At 48.4% G+C, this 16,341-nt stretch overlaps 2 protein-coding genes across 2 annotated transcripts; both read right to left on the bottom strand.

Annotated features, from left to right (window-relative positions):
• Positions 1–3,712: 3,712 nt before the first annotated feature.
• LOC125543290 (transcription factor bHLH30) lies at positions 3,713–8,231 on the bottom strand. The gene is made up of 2 exons (XM_048706595.2): positions 6,852–8,231; positions 3,713–4,455 (listed from the first exon to the last, which is right to left on the bottom strand). Exons 1-2 carry the CDS (start codon positions 7,155–7,157, stop codon positions 3,979–3,981), a joined length of 783 nt encoding a protein of 260 aa, XP_048562552.1. The 5' UTR covers positions 7,158–8,231; the 3' UTR covers positions 3,713–3,978.
• A 3,202-nt stretch (positions 8,232–11,433) lies between these two features.
• LOC125543288 (protein DJ-1 homolog A) lies at positions 11,434–14,884 on the bottom strand. Its single transcript, XM_048706594.2, has 7 exons — positions 14,254–14,884; positions 13,920–14,069; positions 13,625–13,807; positions 13,245–13,325; positions 12,281–12,484; positions 12,061–12,201; positions 11,434–11,892 (listed from the first exon to the last, which is right to left on the bottom strand). Exons 1-7 carry the CDS (start codon positions 14,569–14,571, stop codon positions 11,692–11,694), a joined length of 1,278 nt encoding a protein of 425 aa, XP_048562551.2. The 5' UTR covers positions 14,572–14,884; the 3' UTR covers positions 11,434–11,691.
• Between the last annotated feature and the right edge of the window lie 1,457 nt (positions 14,885–16,341).

The raw sequence follows: 16,341 nt of genomic DNA, 5'->3' as shown, positions 1-16,341 counted from the left end.
CCCGGCGTGGCTTCTCCGACGAGGACACCCTGCGGTGGGCGCGGACGACTACCTCCGGACGGAGATGACCCGGCAGACCCGGGCCCTGGAGGAGATCGCCGCCCGCAAGCGTGGGCGCGAGGACGAGCACGGCATCGTGGTCCTCGACAGCGACAACGACGACGACGCCCCCGGACCGTCCAACCCGCCGCGCCAACCGGGGGAGGGATGCAGCAGGGACGGCGGCGGCAGAGACGACGACGACGACGGCGGTGGCGACTACACGCGGTTCTACCGCCTGCTCGGCATGTAGAACTGCAAAGGCGGGCGGCGGGCGGCGAGCGGCGAGGTAGACGGCGAGTAGCGGCGATGGAGACGGCGGGGGCAGCCCGTGCTAGTTTTTTTCTTTTTTTGTAAAATATGTTTAAATTTGAACGAACTCGCCGATGTTTGCGTTAAATTTGAGCCGTGTTTGCGACGTATTTGACTTTTAAAAAAAAACATGGGCGCCACGACTGGGGGAGCATCACGTTCCCAGTGCGCGGTTTAGCGCCGGTGCGCCCCAGGGGCGATTTTTAGCCCCTCCTAAGGAGCCAACGGCTGGAGATGCTCTTAACGGGACATGACATGTATTATGGTGGATACATGCATGTGACCGAGATCATGAGATCAGTTGGTATGGTATTCTACTACTACTAGTAGCAGCTAGTATGAATGAGGAGCTACCTACGCCGGCCGCTAGGCCATGCCATACTACCATGCAAGGAGTGAATTGCAGAAAACCATCACATTTGGGGTTAGCTTTGCGGAAAACTACCTAGTTCCTAATTATTTACAAAACGCACCGCGGATTCAGTAAACTTGTTGCAAATAGCACTGATGAGGTGATCTGGCCCGTTTGATCACTTTCTGACAAGTGGGACCAGATTGTGAGGATCTAACTTAGCAAAAACACACATACACACACACACACACTCACCCATACAGATCTTTAAAAAACAACGCAATCGAGTCCCTCCCCATCTGGGCCAGGTACTTTTGCAGCGGTGACGGATCGCATGTCCAGCCCGCAGGGCTGGAGCTCGCCTCCGATGCTCCGCCGGCTTCGGCGAAGAGGCGTCGCGCGGTGAGGTGGACCTCGCCGGCGCGGACGGCTACGGAGCGGAGGAGGCTGCCGGCGGAGAGCACGTCGACGGTGGCGGCCAGGTAGGCGATATGGAGCGTCTCAGCGTCCGCCATGGATGGATCTTGGAATGGTGGCTGCCGCAGGGAGCCCGTCCCTGAGCCTGCGCTGCCGCCGGGAGCCTGCCCCTGCAACCCTTCGTCCCTTCCCTTTCCTTCCCGACGCATCTCTGCAGAGGAAGGCCGGGGCTCACCGGCGGAAGAGATCGAGGGCGAGGAGCTCGTCGATGTCTTGCTGTGTTGAAGTAGCAGGGCCGCCGGCTCCGGTGTGCCCTTTGCGGTAACGTGGTTTGCAGGCGAGTGCCGAGGACGCGCTGGTGGAAGAGGCATCCCGGCGGACGGCAGGGCCAGGGCGCCGTGGTTGCGCCTCGCTGACAATATTCCGCACGGAGGGACGTGGTTGCGTCGTCAATCCCGGCCAACGCAGCCTCACCTCTCGCCTTTCCGGCCGTCGCCGATGGTAGACGAGGCAACGGTGGAGAAGAAAAGAAAGGGGAGGAGGAAGGAGATGGTAGACAGGGCAGCGGTGGTCGCCGACGACGAGGTCGTCGGAGTGGCGTGGGGGGTGGGTAGCTCGGGGGCTCTGGCTCTCCCGATCCAGACGGGGTCGAAGCAAGGGGGCTCTAATTGCTTTTTCTTTTTAGATCCAGGGGCCTGTATGTCAAAACTTTGTCAAATCAGCTTCTTACAATCTGACGCCACTTGTCAGAAAGTGATCAAACGGGCCAGATCACCTCATCAGTGCTATTTGCAATAAGTTTACCGAATCCGCGGTGCGTTTTGCAAATAATTAAGGATTAGGTAGTTTTTCGCAAAGCTAACCTTAAATGTGGTGGTTTTCTGCAATTCACTTCCGTGCGAGAGATCTAAAGTTAGGGGCTGGTTCACGAGGGAACATATGCTTGTTGGGCAAATGATTGATGTGTCATTAAAAGGTCGTGTACGTGTTGCGTGCACCTAAGTCCTGCAGGAGGCCCAGTTAGTCTCATCCGTTAGATCTTTCATATAATACTACACGTGCTCTGGTGTATTATAATGCATCGTAAAATTACCTTTTGTTAGAAGAGCCCGGGTCGATTTTGCATACAGAAACTGATGCTCTGAATGCCAAGTTATTCATATATGCCTGATACAGTTTACACACACACACACTCTCTTTCAACTTGAGGAATGAACTCAGATCCTAGTCATGCAACATGCAATGGCAGTCAACTTAAGGCTGAGCCAACCAAGTGACTCCATCACTAAATTACGGTTACTACACAGCGCTGGGGATCTCGATGAGGTGGCAGCACATGTGGGATCAGTTAGGTTAGTGCTCCTTAATTAATTATCACTCAGTAGCAAGGAGTAGGAGTAGCCTGCATGAACAAACTAACCTATTCAAACCGTTCTTTAATCGTGCTCTGAAATCAACCACCCTCCCTGCCGCAGGCAGATGCACAGCTCCTTCGGGATCTGGAAAGAACCTAGTCTCCCGGTCATTCCCTTCCACGCTAGTGCACAATTTCTTATTAATCAGTCGGATACTTCACTTGGATATGTATATTAACTCTGAATAAACCACTGTGAGATTAGACCAGATAGTAAGTAATTTACTGTTACTGAATCCGCTGTTGCCGCATCCGGAAAATGGCGCGCGAGAGCAAATCTGAGGCCGCCGGTGGTCCAGCCTGTTTGCGTGCTGACGAACACAACTACACAAGGGCAAGTCGCTATGAACACGTTAAGCGGCTTAATTACCCGGGAGGAGCACGTCGATGCAGATCTCACTGTCAGAGGCGAACAGTCTCCGCCCGGGCTCAGCAGTGCCCGCCTCCAATGGAAGACGGTCAAGGTCATGCCTGTCCCGCTCACTCGGGCGAGCTTCTTCAGCTCTCGTTGATGTGAGGAGTGAGATCGACTCGACTGTTGCCACACATGGGGGTGGGGGTCTCTCCTCCTCCTCCTCCTCCTTTCCCCGAGCCCTGTGCAGTATCTATCTATCTAACCATGGCGGCACTGCACCACCTACCTACCTGCAAGCCTGTAGCTACGCTGAGGGTACGTAGTAGGAGTACGTACGTACGAACGTCGTTGGTGGCACGGGCGGGTTGTTCGTCGAGAATTCATGAGGGGTCAGGGATGTGCCCATTCATTGGGCTGGGTTTGGTTTGGTTTGTCATCGACTTGCGGTACGGCCCATTCATTGTTCCCTGCCTGAACGCCCACTTGAACAGTAGGAGGAGGACTCCCCCTCAAAAAAAAAAAAAAGAACAGTAGGAGAAGGACTGCCGTGGCAACAAGGTGTCGGTGCGAGGTTTTCAGTTCAGATGCAAGAGACATGACTGCCCACTCGTGTGCAGGATCCCAGAGTTGAAATCAGTCGATATGTGGTCAATCTTGATATGTTGCTGCCGCTTCTTTTGGAGTAGTTGTACTGATTTTCGAAAAATGAACATCTTCAGTCTGAATCCTGCGCATACATGAAAAATCTTCATCTCTGAAAGATCCCGAGAGAGTCTCCTATGCTTGAAAGCTGGGTAAAACTATGTCAACTGACAGATTTAAGTTGCACCCAAAAGTATGAATAGCTTGGAAAATGTCAATTCTTCTTACAAATTAAAGGCAATCAACCCAAGCACCGACTACTACCAATCAATGTCCACACGGTACTTTGCTTTTGCATCTCCGCACGAGTCACGACTGATGAAAAGTCAAGTCGTACAATCTTTGCATCCAGCATGCGTGCGTGCGTGCATGCGCCAAAACGTGCTACGGTCGGAGTGTCCGTCCGCTCCGAATCAATGTCTGTGGATTGGAACTGGCCGTCTCAGGTCAGGAAGAGGAGCTGGAGGAGTCCAACGTCGAGACCCTCCGGCGTTTGCCGGCCAGGAGCGAGTCCCTCGGCGAGAACTCGAAGGCGGCGGCCGCGCCGGCGACCCTGTCGAGCACCGAGTCGAGCGCCTGGCGGACCGAGGCCGCGGTCACGGCGCCCTCGCGCGACATGACCACGGTGAGCCGGACGCGGCCGCCCAGCGTGGTCACCTCCGAGCCGACGACCCTGGGCGCGAGCGGCTGCAGCGCGCGCCTCACGTCGGCGAAGAGGTCCGCGCAGCCGTCGCCGCAGCTGAGCGTCGCCTTGACGAGGAAGGCGGCGCGGTGGTGGGGTGGCGCTTGCGGCTGCTGGACGATCTCGACGGTGACCTCGTCGGCGCCGGACGGGACGGGGCAGTGCTTGCCCACCCGCGCCGCCTCGCTCTTGAGCTTCTTCACGTGGTTTATCACCTCCGCGAGCAGCGCCGCCTTGTCCATCTGCAGAAGCCAATATATCGACGGATCAGGTTCTTGGTGCCTGCCTGGTCCGGTTTCTGAACGTAACCATGCATGTAGACGTAGCAGCAGGAAGCTGGCGATGCCGCGGTTTGAAGGACGGCCGCCGCTCCGCACCGTGGCGGCGTCTGATCACTACGCAAAAGCCCATGGTCCAACCAACCTAGCTACCCAAACGAACCGGGCGAAATCCCCGTTTAATTAGGCTTTCTAATAAGGCCCTTTAAAAAAATAAAGAAAACAATGTTTTCTTTGAAGGGCCTTATTAGGAAGCCTTTCAAAGAAGCGGAGTGCGGAGAGGCTCTATGGGCGGCCCAATTATCGTCACTTCTCTTATATTTGAAATATTTATCTTTAATTTTTTATCACATAAAAAGTCTTTTGTTCTAAAAATATTTGATACATGAGAATTCTTTGTATCCTATTTTTTTTATAAAAAATGTTTCATAGACTTAAAAACTCATCATGTTTTTAACAAAAAAAATTTAAAGCATGAAAAATGAAAATAAAGAATAATAAAAAGTAACAGAAAATCAGAAGAAAGCCCTCCAAAAAGGAAAAATAGAAACACAAGCTGGCGGAAGCGACAGAGAAAAAAAGAAAGGGATTAGAGACATAGAATAAGATTTGTCGCAAGGCAATAGACCATGTTTTCCTCAGAAGAAGGTAAAAAGGTATCCTCGGAACATGCCAGATATGACAATATGGCACACCGGTGTCCGTGTTATAGCTATGAATGTGACAATATGGTCACACGATGCACCATCCCAACATTTGTCGACTGATCGAAGTGCGAGTGTTGCATTTGTGAGTACGTGGCTACGCTTGACTGACTGACCCGTATGCCCTGACACTTGCCACCATGGAGTCGTACAACTATCAGTGAGGATGCTGCCCTAGTCTACGACGAAAGTTCACAACTGCCAAGCAAGTTCAGATTCCACACTAGGACGATGGGTTTTCTTCAGACTGATAGCCGCACGGTCGTCCGATTTTTCTGTGTTGCCTTGCACGCTTGGCGCCTATAGTGATTTTTCCACACAACTTCGATGAGTGGACTAGTGTCAACCTCATGTGAAAATTGAGGATCCAACCATGGGGCCATTTATGGGCATCATTCACTCTCCCAGATGTCTTAGTCTCGAGGTTCTCACCGTGTGATACTTCCATGTTGTTCCTACTCAAGGTGAAAATTCGTGAGACGGTTTAGGTGATGGGCATATGGGTGTCTTTGTGGAGTTCTAGACTCTCAACTCTTCATCGCAGGCAAATAACTTGTTGGCGGTGGAATGTGCATCGCCATGGGGATAAGAGGTACTAGGTGGAGTTTTCCTTGGACGACGACCATGGATGTTTCTCTTCTAGGAAGATGATCGTCGAGGCCACCTGGGTCGGCTGCTCACCTTGCTCTGCTCCTCTTGAGACAACTGATCACTTGATTTTTCGTTGCCCGTTCGCGGCCAAGTACTGGACCGGCTGGTTGTCCCTTCTGTGGGCTCTCCAGTGACGCGTCCTCCGCCACCTTCACTCTTTTGTGGTGTTGGCACCCGTGGAAGCATCGAAATGGTGTGGTGTTTCGCGGCCTTAGGCCCTCTCTACCCCTTTTGCTCAAGTGCTGCTGGGACGACGTTGCTCTCTAGCGAGCAAGGCTGCAGGTGGATCTTCGGCGTGATGCACATGCTTGGATTGCCATCTTGTCCCGCACTAACAAAGTTCCACCTATCTCTTCCTTCTCCCTTTGTGTACCTCTCGCTTGACGCCCCTATCTTGCTGTGGTAAAACCATCAGGATTTAAGCCCATTTTAATGGAAATTCAAGTGAGGAACCCCCTTCCCCTAATTTTTTTTCCAAAAAAGTGTTGTGTTCATGTGTGTTGGCTACGTGCCTAACTTGTTATCTGCTATTGCAAACCGAGTTTATCATTTTGTTATCGTGTTGCTTTAGTAACAATATTTTCTAAAAATAACGTGAATGTTTGTGTGCACATGATACAAATAAGAGCCTCTGATTTGCAGGATCGCAAAAATGCAAGAATAAGAAAAACACATGATTGAAATGTCATGTCCATTCAAATCCTATATGATTTGAGTTTGTTTGATTGCAACCCATAGTGGGTGTTAAGAGTTCCTATGAAATATAGTACAAATAATTTGCTTAGGAAAAACTCCTACAAAATTCAATCATATGAATAAAACGACCAACGTAGGAAAAATTTCTAAGTATTTTAGTCCTCCATAAATCTGATGAAATTCTTTTGAATCAAATGAGCACTAACTATTGTTTTTTCCCTATACTCTTCCACAATTCGCGTATTGCATCCGAAGAAAAAAAATATACAGTAGAAATTAGCGACAGAACGAGAAGGAGAAGGCACTCACCTTGTCGGTGCAAGGGACCATGCTCCGGAGCGTGGTGAGGTGCGCGTTGATCCTCTCCCTCCGCCGCCGCTCCGCTTCGCTGTGGCTCCTGAGGGCCGTCGCCGCCTTCTCCTCCCGCCCTCCTCCCTTCCGCTTGAGCACGTCCGGGGCGGCGGCTGCGCCAGGCTCCCCCGTCCCGCCGTCGAGCAGGACCGACGACGTCGACGCTCCCAGCTGCTGGCCGAAGCCATGCCCATGCCCGCCGCCGAAACCACCGTAAAACCCCTCGTAGAGCCCCACTGCGCCGCTGAAGGGGCCCGAGTTCATCTCGTCCCACAAGGCCAAAGGACGTAGGATCGAGAGCGTGCTGGATGAAGCTGCAGCTACAGAGAAACCATGCAGGTGAAGTGCCGGCCGGGGGTCACTGTATGGTTTCTTGAACTGCCACGGGGGAGACAAGCTCGATCGACGCCTGCGAAACAAGGATTTTTACAGGCACCAGGGCCAAGAACGAAACACACTTTCTTGTCCCGAATGTCGCAGATCTTCACGACAACGACAAGAGAGGAGCAAGCTCCGAAGCACAGACACCTCCGTTTCCCAAGATTATGTTGACCTGCAACTGGGAGCGCAGACAACGGAGGCCAACAGGAAGGAAACAACGGCGAGACCGACGGCCTGGCTCCCAAGAACACGGTGGTCCAGACAGGTCAAAGACCTTCTCCCAAGGTCAATCGCCTCAGAAATGGCGCGCGAGACCCTTGGGAGCAAAGCTTCCAACAAGATCACAGGAAAAGCAGAGCCGTGTCGTGGATGCCGGAGGAGGGCACAGGATCAGACACGAGAAGGAGAAGGGCGCAAGGATCGTAGCTTGCTCCCTCAGACTACGAGTCGCAGGAACAAGAATCAAAGAGGCAAATGGAGAGAGAGGAGTAAGCAGAAGGCAAGAACACAGAGCAGGCTCAGGTGCCCGGAGGCCGGTTGGGAGGGCAGGACCACGAGGGGAGCTCGACGCGCCGCAGCTTCCTCTGCTCGGACTCCACCCTGCTCCCGCCGGCGTCGGTCCTCGGCGTGCCGCCGTGCGCTTCCATCATCGCCATCGATGGGCTTCCGCTCGAGGGCCGGCCAGCACGGCTAGATCAACTTGGAACTGGAACTCCTCTGCTGTATGAACGGGATCATCCTCTCTTCTCACGCAGGTGGAAGCAATATGTATCCGCGTTTCCTCTCAGTTTATTGGCGATAGGCCGTTTGGACTGGGGTTTCTTTTTCCTCCGAAAATTCTGCGTGGAGAGGAAGGAAGGAGAAGAAGAGTGTTTCTTTTCTAGGGATGCTGTGGAGCTTGGAGGAAGAAGAAGAACACCTGTTGTTTTTCAAGGATGGAGAGCTTGTTATGTGTATACGTCTGATTCGTTGTTGTTTTCTAAATTTTGACACAGGATAAGGACGTGCAGTGCAAATTCTACACTTTGCTTGTTGGATTTGTTTTCTGGTTGCTTACTTGGCGACCTGGCTCTTTGTTAGGGTAGAAATTTTCTTGTCCTGGCGCTCCAGATGGTGCCACCAGGATTTCTGTACAACTTCACTGGTATCATCATGAAAATAAAGAGTGTTAATCTCTTTTTTTTTGAGAAAACTTTCAATCTAATTATCAACTGTCACGGTAGTCCAAAAACATCAAAAGTAAAAATTACATCCAGGTTTTTAGACCACGTGGCGACGACTACAAGCACTGGAGCGAGCCGAAGGCGCGTCGCCGTCATTGCCCCTTCATCACCGAAGCCGGACAAACCTTGTTGTAGTAGGCAGTCGGGAAATCGTCGTGCTAAGGACCGAGGGTACCAGCGCATCAGAACAACAACCTATAAACACACGAACATAGACGAACGAACACCAGATCCATCGAAAACAAACGCTGACCGAATCCCGCAAGATTCGCCGGAGATAAATCTCCACACGTCTTCCGACGATGCTAGAAGCGCCACCGGTATGGGGGCTAGGCAGGGAAAATCTTATTCCATCTTCAGGAAACTGCCGTCATAACGCCTTCCTGAGCAGGACACAAACCCTATCAAAACTCTAAAAAACGGCTAAAAACGGAGCTCTCCCGCCGGCAAAGTCTGGGATCCACCACATCTCCATGTCCCTAAGGCCATAAGAGATGAGGCAGGTCGGCGGCAACACGCCGGGAAGCAACAGAAGCCCTAGTGATGGCTGCCTTTGTATGAAGAGTACTAATCTATTTTATTTTATTTTAAAAAAGAGGGTTAACACCTTCGGCCTCTGCATCAGTTGGTGTATGCAACCCTTTGTTATGAATATACAATCGAAGTTTACATGGTTCAACAAGTCTCGAGATAAAACAAGCTGCCTTTGTATGAAGAATACTAATCTATTTTATTTTATTTTAAAAAAAGGGTTAACACCTCCGGCCTCTGCATCAGTTGATGCATGCAACCATTAGTTATTAATATACAATCGAAGTTTACAAGGTCCAACAAATCTCGAGATAAAACAAGAAGAGCAGTAACTTTTTCCACTGCAAGCATGACTTTTGCCACCAAATTTTGCATCAGCAAGATTCAATGAGCACATGGCTGCATATATTAGGTAGAAGCGACTATTCAGTGCCTCAATCGTCAAATTTAACTGGTGATAGCAACATTACATCTACGTTTTTATATTACCCTAGATTGACTGGCCGGTCCATTCGACGCCATATCCATCCTTCAACTTCCCACCCTAGATTACACGTAGATTCTATGATTTGCAACTCTACCGGAAAAATTCAGGTAATCAACAATTCTCACAACCTTGGTGACGAGGCATTTGATGCTGTAAGCTACCCTTGTTGGTTTGCAGTACAACAACATCTTATATCTTATATGCATATCTTCATATCTTGAAACTTCTTTATCCTCCAATTGCCCTTTTGAATAACATATCTAGTTGATAGGATAGTATACATAAAGTGAATGGGCATGTATTGCTTGGGTTGTTCAACCAATTGAACATGTTTTCTATACGCCTTGCAATTTTGTTTTGTGATGATCTTGCCGGCCAACCCGGCTCTGGACTTGTTGATGTTGCCACTTCAACCCTTTTCCTTGGCTGTAGCCTCTAATAAGTGACCTATGTTATCAGCTGTTCAGCTTGACATTCTGATTCTCAAGTCGTCCTCATAAGCCTATAATAATTCGTGACAAGATGTTTGGCTTGGAAAATCGAGTCCCCTAAACAAGCAAAGATGTTCTTAAGAGATGACCCAACCCATTTCTTTTTGTTTGACCTAGTAGTAGTATATAAAATCAGGATGTGTGGTTGTAGAATTACAGGGTACTACAACATGTCTCACCAGGTGCATGAACCTTGCTTGGCATGGATTATCAAAGGGAAGTGCTACAGCGCGACGATTGCGCATGGTACGCCTAACGGTGTGACCGCCTCCTTCCTCCCGTGTTCCCCTTCTTCACTGCCGCACACCGTCGACGACGTCCACTGCCGCCACCGTGCAATTCGGGTGGTATAAAATGTGGCTAACTATTGGTACTCCCTTCATAAACTAATATACGAGTGTTTAGATTACTATTTATATTAGTTTAGAAAGGGAGTACATGAATTCTATCACCATCTCTGACGAGTTCTTTACTGGAGGTTTGTTCTTGGGAACTGGCACCTGTAGGAGCACGTACATTAGTGATTGGATCACTGGAACAGTAAGGTGTTGCTTGTCATCTTCTATAGATGGACTTGTACCTGAAGGAAGCAAAAGTGATTGGCTGGGCAGCTCAAAGCTGACAGCACCAGGGACTAGCTAATAGTTCCTTGAGGGATAATCTTGAACACCTGGCCCTTTTAGAACCATGTGTTTCAGAATTTAATTTTAAGCATTGCTGTCGTGGTGTCAACTTGTCTTCACTGGTACATTTAGAAGGAGTGTAGCACCCACCTTCCTTTTCTAGTGAAATTTATATTAGTGAAAATGTCTTTCCTTTTGGCCTTAAAGTGACCACAATACTTGAGAATGTTGTGGAAGCAGCTAATGAACCATTTGTGCTGTCGTTGTCATCTATCATTTCCGCAGGATGGCACACACAACCCAACCTTAGGATATGCAAAGGGCACCACAGCAAAAGCACAAAAGCACTTCACCAAAAGTGCTGCTCCTCTATTCACAGATATAAGATGTTCCAACTTCTTTCCGAATCAGATGTATATAGACATGTTTTAGCATGTTTGTTCACTCATTTCAGTCCGGATATAAGCTATATTGAAATATACAAAACATCTTATATTTGTGAATGGAGAGAGTACCTCCTTAGGCTAAAAAATACACATCATTCGTATTTTCTCGAACGTCCTGTTCAGTGCTAAAAAGGGAGGCCCTGGCAATGGGGCTATTTCATGAAAGATACCGGGCACAGATCTTTTTAGCACTCAATCAGAAGTCACAAGGTTAAACAAACAGATGAACTAGAGTCACAAGTACACAGGTGTTAAGAACAGATGACTGCAAACAATGCACCGCAAAACAGCAACGTTTTAGTAACAAGGCCTACGATATGTAGACCACCACATCAACGACAAGGGCGATGAGAATGGATTCACTTGACCGAACAGCTTATTAACAATTGATAGTATGACTTACTGCAGTTTCTCAGTTCCTCGACGAAGCTAAGATGATAACTCCGTATGTACATGGAAATTATGGTGTACATTCACCTCTCTGTTTACGGTATGCTTCTATAGTTCCAGCAGATGCACAAGCAGTTCCTACCAGTGCAGGGCATTATGTACACAGAGGTGTGGTTATCCACAGTTTTGCACTTTGCACTGCACACAGCACCAACTCAGGTTGTGATCACATAAAAACAAACTCCTTAGCTACACTGACCGCTTTCTCTCGACCAAATAGCTTCTCAACAATGGCCAGGGCGAACTCCGTCGCAGTCCCTGGGGCTCTGCTAGTGATAAGATTACCGTCAATCACAACCCTGTTCTCACATAGGCTCTGATCAGTAAGCAAGTGCGCCATGGGTGGAAACGCCGTCGCCTTCTTCCCCTGCAAGGATGGAAAATCATCCCAAGTTAGATCAGCCCAAAAGTTATAAAATGTTTTCTCCAATATTTGGGAGCGGTGTCTTTACTGCTATCTCTAGATGAAACAAAGATGCCGTAGGAGCATAATGATTTTTAACACACATGATGTGCATATTTGTCATCACGGTACCTTCAGTAAACCGTGGGGCTCGAGGACATGAGCTGGGGAAGCACATATTGCACCATAGGCTTTACCAGATCCTGCCTGCTTCTTTAGTAAATCAACAAGTTTGTCTGTACTAGCAAACTTTTGAGCACCCGACAGACCGCCCTAGATACAATAGACGCCAGTGTAAGTGATCTTAAGAATACCACTAGACAAATAAATGAATAGCTCAACAGTTATGTACCGGCATGACAATCAGATCAAATTCCATTTTAGCAGCTTCGTCCAACATCATGTCAGCTATCAGATTAAACTTGTGACGCCGGGTCACGATTTGCAGGGTATCCTCAACTGACGCAACTGTAACATTTGCGCCTGCTCTACGCAAGACGTCTATTAAATTAAGAGCTTCAATTTCCTCTGAACCATTAGCAACTGGCACAAGAACCTGCAGGGAATATTACAGGAAAAACAATCACATGTATATCAGACTCAACTCAGATTAAGAGCCAGCACGTTTCTTGCTTAATAATCCCATATGAGCCAATTAGTTGCCAACTGATGACATGTGTTCCTGGACTATGAATAGTCTACACCCCCCCCCCCCCCCCCCCCCCAAACACACAACCCAAATAAATGCACCATCGATCATATAAGTGGAAGTTTACAATAAAAGCAGCTTACACCAGTGACCGTTTATTTACGACAGTATCATACCACTTCCTTCTTACAAAAACCAGGAATGAATATTTAATGGACAATCATGACCTGCTACTAATACAATTGTAGTTATGGCTAATAAATGCACCATAGATCATATAAGTGGAAGTTTACAACAAGGCTGCTTACACCAATGACCGTTTGTAACTAATCATTTACAACAGTAACATACCACTTCCTTCCAATTATTTACATAAACCAGGAATGTATATTTAATGAACAACCATGACCCGCTAATAGAATTGTAGTTATGACTAATAGGTTTAATAAACATCTGAATATATTGTTCTATTGTCAACATTAAGCAACGGTTTGTAATCACGGACGCTGATTTAAGATAAGACACCGGAGCAGGCTGCAATATGTCACCTTCACTAAAATGTTTGTAAACAGAAGTAATATAAAAACACATGAGAGAAAAGCAGAAGGCAAGCCAAGATGCTTGGAAATCGTTTTCTTAACAAGTGGAATCCAATTTCATCTCATACCTGAGGTGTACCACTGCATTTCCATTCAACTGAATTAAGCTCTTCGATGGTATAGTCAGCGCCATGTTGAGGGCGGACATACTAAATGAAAACAAACACCAGATAATGCAAGTTTGAGTCACTAAGATTGATGAAACATGAACCCAAAATATTCAATTCCATAATACCAGTAAACTGTTCAGAAAGAACTACTTCAAGTTATAAGATCTTGTTAACAGAGATCAATAGATGGTTTTACATCAAATCAGCATAGGTATAAATTAACAATTTCCAGGTATCACCGATGTGAACAATATTCTTTATGGCACAGAATCATCTATTCGATTTATCATGTTATTAATAGCAAAAAATCAATAACATAGCTACAGTTTATAGCTCACCAGAGGTCCAGCAACCTCCTCCATCTTCTCTTTGTCATATAGCTGCTCCACCAGAGCAAGAGCAAATTCAATTGCTGTTCCCGGACCCTGGCTGGTCACCACATTTCTATCCACCACCACCCTGGAGTTCACAGGGATCACTTCAGCAGTGAACTTCTCCATGAATGACGGGTAGCAAGTCGCCTGAAGTAACAAAGCGCAACAACAATTTTGTGAACACAATTCATCTTTCCAACAAAACCACCCTCACAACAGTCGACTGATCGTAATTCCTAAACGTTGATCAGTTATTCACCTTTAAACCTTTGAGCATGCCCCAATGGGCCAACGTCACTGCCGGCGCAGCGCAAATGGCGCCGTAGAGTTCCCCCTTCTCCGCATGCATCTTGACCATCCTCTCGAGTACTTTACATTCTCTAAGATTAACTGACCCCGGCATCCCGCCCTACACCGAATTAAGCAGCAATATCAGATGATCAGGCCATGTGTATCAGCATCTTGATGTTACAGCGAGCGCGAGCGCCTATGAAACAGTTAGGCAGACTAGGCGGTTGTTGATTGATTCAGGCAAAAAGGTTGATTTGGGAGAAGATGGAGATTGTGGTCGGAAAGGGGAGTGGTGGACGCACCGGCAGGGCGATGAGGTCGAAGGCCTCGCCTTCGAGGTCGGCGACGCGGCCGCCGGCGACGAGCTTGACCCCGTAGGCGGCCTCCACGAGGAGTCCCTCGTCCCCGGCCGGCGCGGAGGCGACGGTCGCGACGGTGACCCGCGCGCCGGCGCGGTTGAGGACGTCGGCCGTGGCGGCCGCCTCGACCGGCTCCGTGCCGGCGGCGACCGGCACGAGCACCCGCTTGGCCGGGCGGGCGGCGGCGGCGAAGGCGCGGGAGAGGAGCAGGCGGCGGCAGGAGACGGCCCGCCTCGCCAGCGAGGAGGCGGCTGCGGCCATCGGGAATCCGGCTGGGGATCGCCGGGCGAGGATTCTTGCCTTGCTCGGCGGAAAGGTGGTGCGGTGCGACGCGAGGAGAGTGGGAGTCTCGCGTTCTTGCTTCGCTTTCTGTTCTTCCGGGTAGTTGGGGCCGCTACGAGTAGCCTTGATTCTCGTTCTCTTCACCCTTTCTGAGGGATTGATCCCCGTTCTTGGGCTGCTGAGTGCTGACTTCCCGTCGCTTTTTCTAGATGGAAATGTGGTTGCCGTCGTGTGTGTCAGCGAGTCTTCTCGGTCGCCGTCGGTTTTCTAGATAGAGTAGTGGTAGTGGATCATGCGCTGTACTCGGTTGGTAGTATGCTTCTGCTTGTCGTGCAACTTCTTTTGTGGATGGATAACGATGAGTGAGTCCTATCGGGGGCAAGAACATGTGAGTCTCGCCTCAGTATCCATATATTTTAGAAATTTTAGAAGAAGACTCTAGAAGAGCCCGGAATTAATAAAACCATCAACCGACATCAACCAACATTCAAACAAACACAAAAAGCAATAGGGAGAATACATATTGTTGTGTAAACGGCTAACCGGCTTCAAGGAAACCACTAGCAAAGCTGAGGAAGCTAATGCACTATTGCATTGTAGCTAGAAGTCGAAGAAATCCTCCATAGCGAGCAGACCACCACGTAGGAACACCAACAAGACTTTGGGGAGGAACAACCCGTAGTTGAAGGGGCACCTTTGTCAGCTCATGAGCTCTAGTCGACTCATTGTCGACCTCCCCCATCTTCAAAGGGGCTCCCTGTTCCCTCGCCCTGCCACCAAGGGGGCCAATCCATTGAAAGATGAAGACGCTCACCCGAGGGCTAAGGTGAGAAGTGATGCCATTGCCATCCGAAAAACCAAACAAGGACACCATCACCAAGCTACGGCGAGCTCAACCAAGGGAAGCTTCGGCACTGGATGGCACCTGCATTGTTCAAGACATTGTTGAGAACATTCTCCCTCTCTTCTCAACATGACATATCTTGTTCAAATTCTCTCTCTTGGAGCCAACTGAATAAATGTTTTAACTCACAAAGATACTTTCACTTTCCAGAGAAACATGTACGGTAAAAATCTCGCAGTGCTGGATAGAAGAATACGTAGAGCTATTGGAAAAATGTCCACATCTAGTGAGGAGCCAAACCAACAAATCCTTATCTTCATTTAGATAAACCGAAGAACAAACAACCAAAAGTTTATCTAACTCCACTTTTCTTTCTCCAACCATAGCCCTTCTAAATATCAAGTTTCTTAAAGCTCTATTAAAAGCCTCATGCACTCTAATACTGTAATCGGAGGAGATGGCCTGGGAGTTTGGATCATTGAACTGCAAAAATGCATTCTCCTATCCATATGTCTTCCGAAAACCTAGTTTTCTCTCTCCTACCAATTTGGAATATATAACAACTTAAAAATATTTTCTTAACCTCCACTAGACCTTGCTAGAAAAGTGAATCTCCAAGGTTAGAGCTCACCTGACCAAGGTTCTTATGAGCCAAATACTTTTTAGTTAGTAGATTGTGCCACAAACCATTTGTATAAAAATGTTTCTACAACCACTTAGTGATGTGGGCACGTGTTAGAATGTGTAGGTAACAATGGCCAGATCATTCACTATGATGCTAAATTAACATTTATCTTCTCTTTTCCTACTCATAACCTCCAATATATAATCTCCATCCGTGTATGGTGATACACAAATAAAGATAATGACCCATCAGATCAACTCGTAGGTGTCGATGTAACGAT

The sequence above is a fragment of the Triticum urartu genome, chromosome 3A, assembly GCF_056163025.1.
Source record: "Triticum urartu cultivar PI428250 chromosome 3A, HENAU_Tu73, whole genome shotgun sequence".
Taxonomy (NCBI): Eukaryota; Viridiplantae; Streptophyta; class Magnoliopsida; order Poales; family Poaceae; genus Triticum; species Triticum urartu.
Note: the sequence above shows the minus strand (reverse complement) of the source record. Positions and strands in the feature narration are given on the sequence as shown.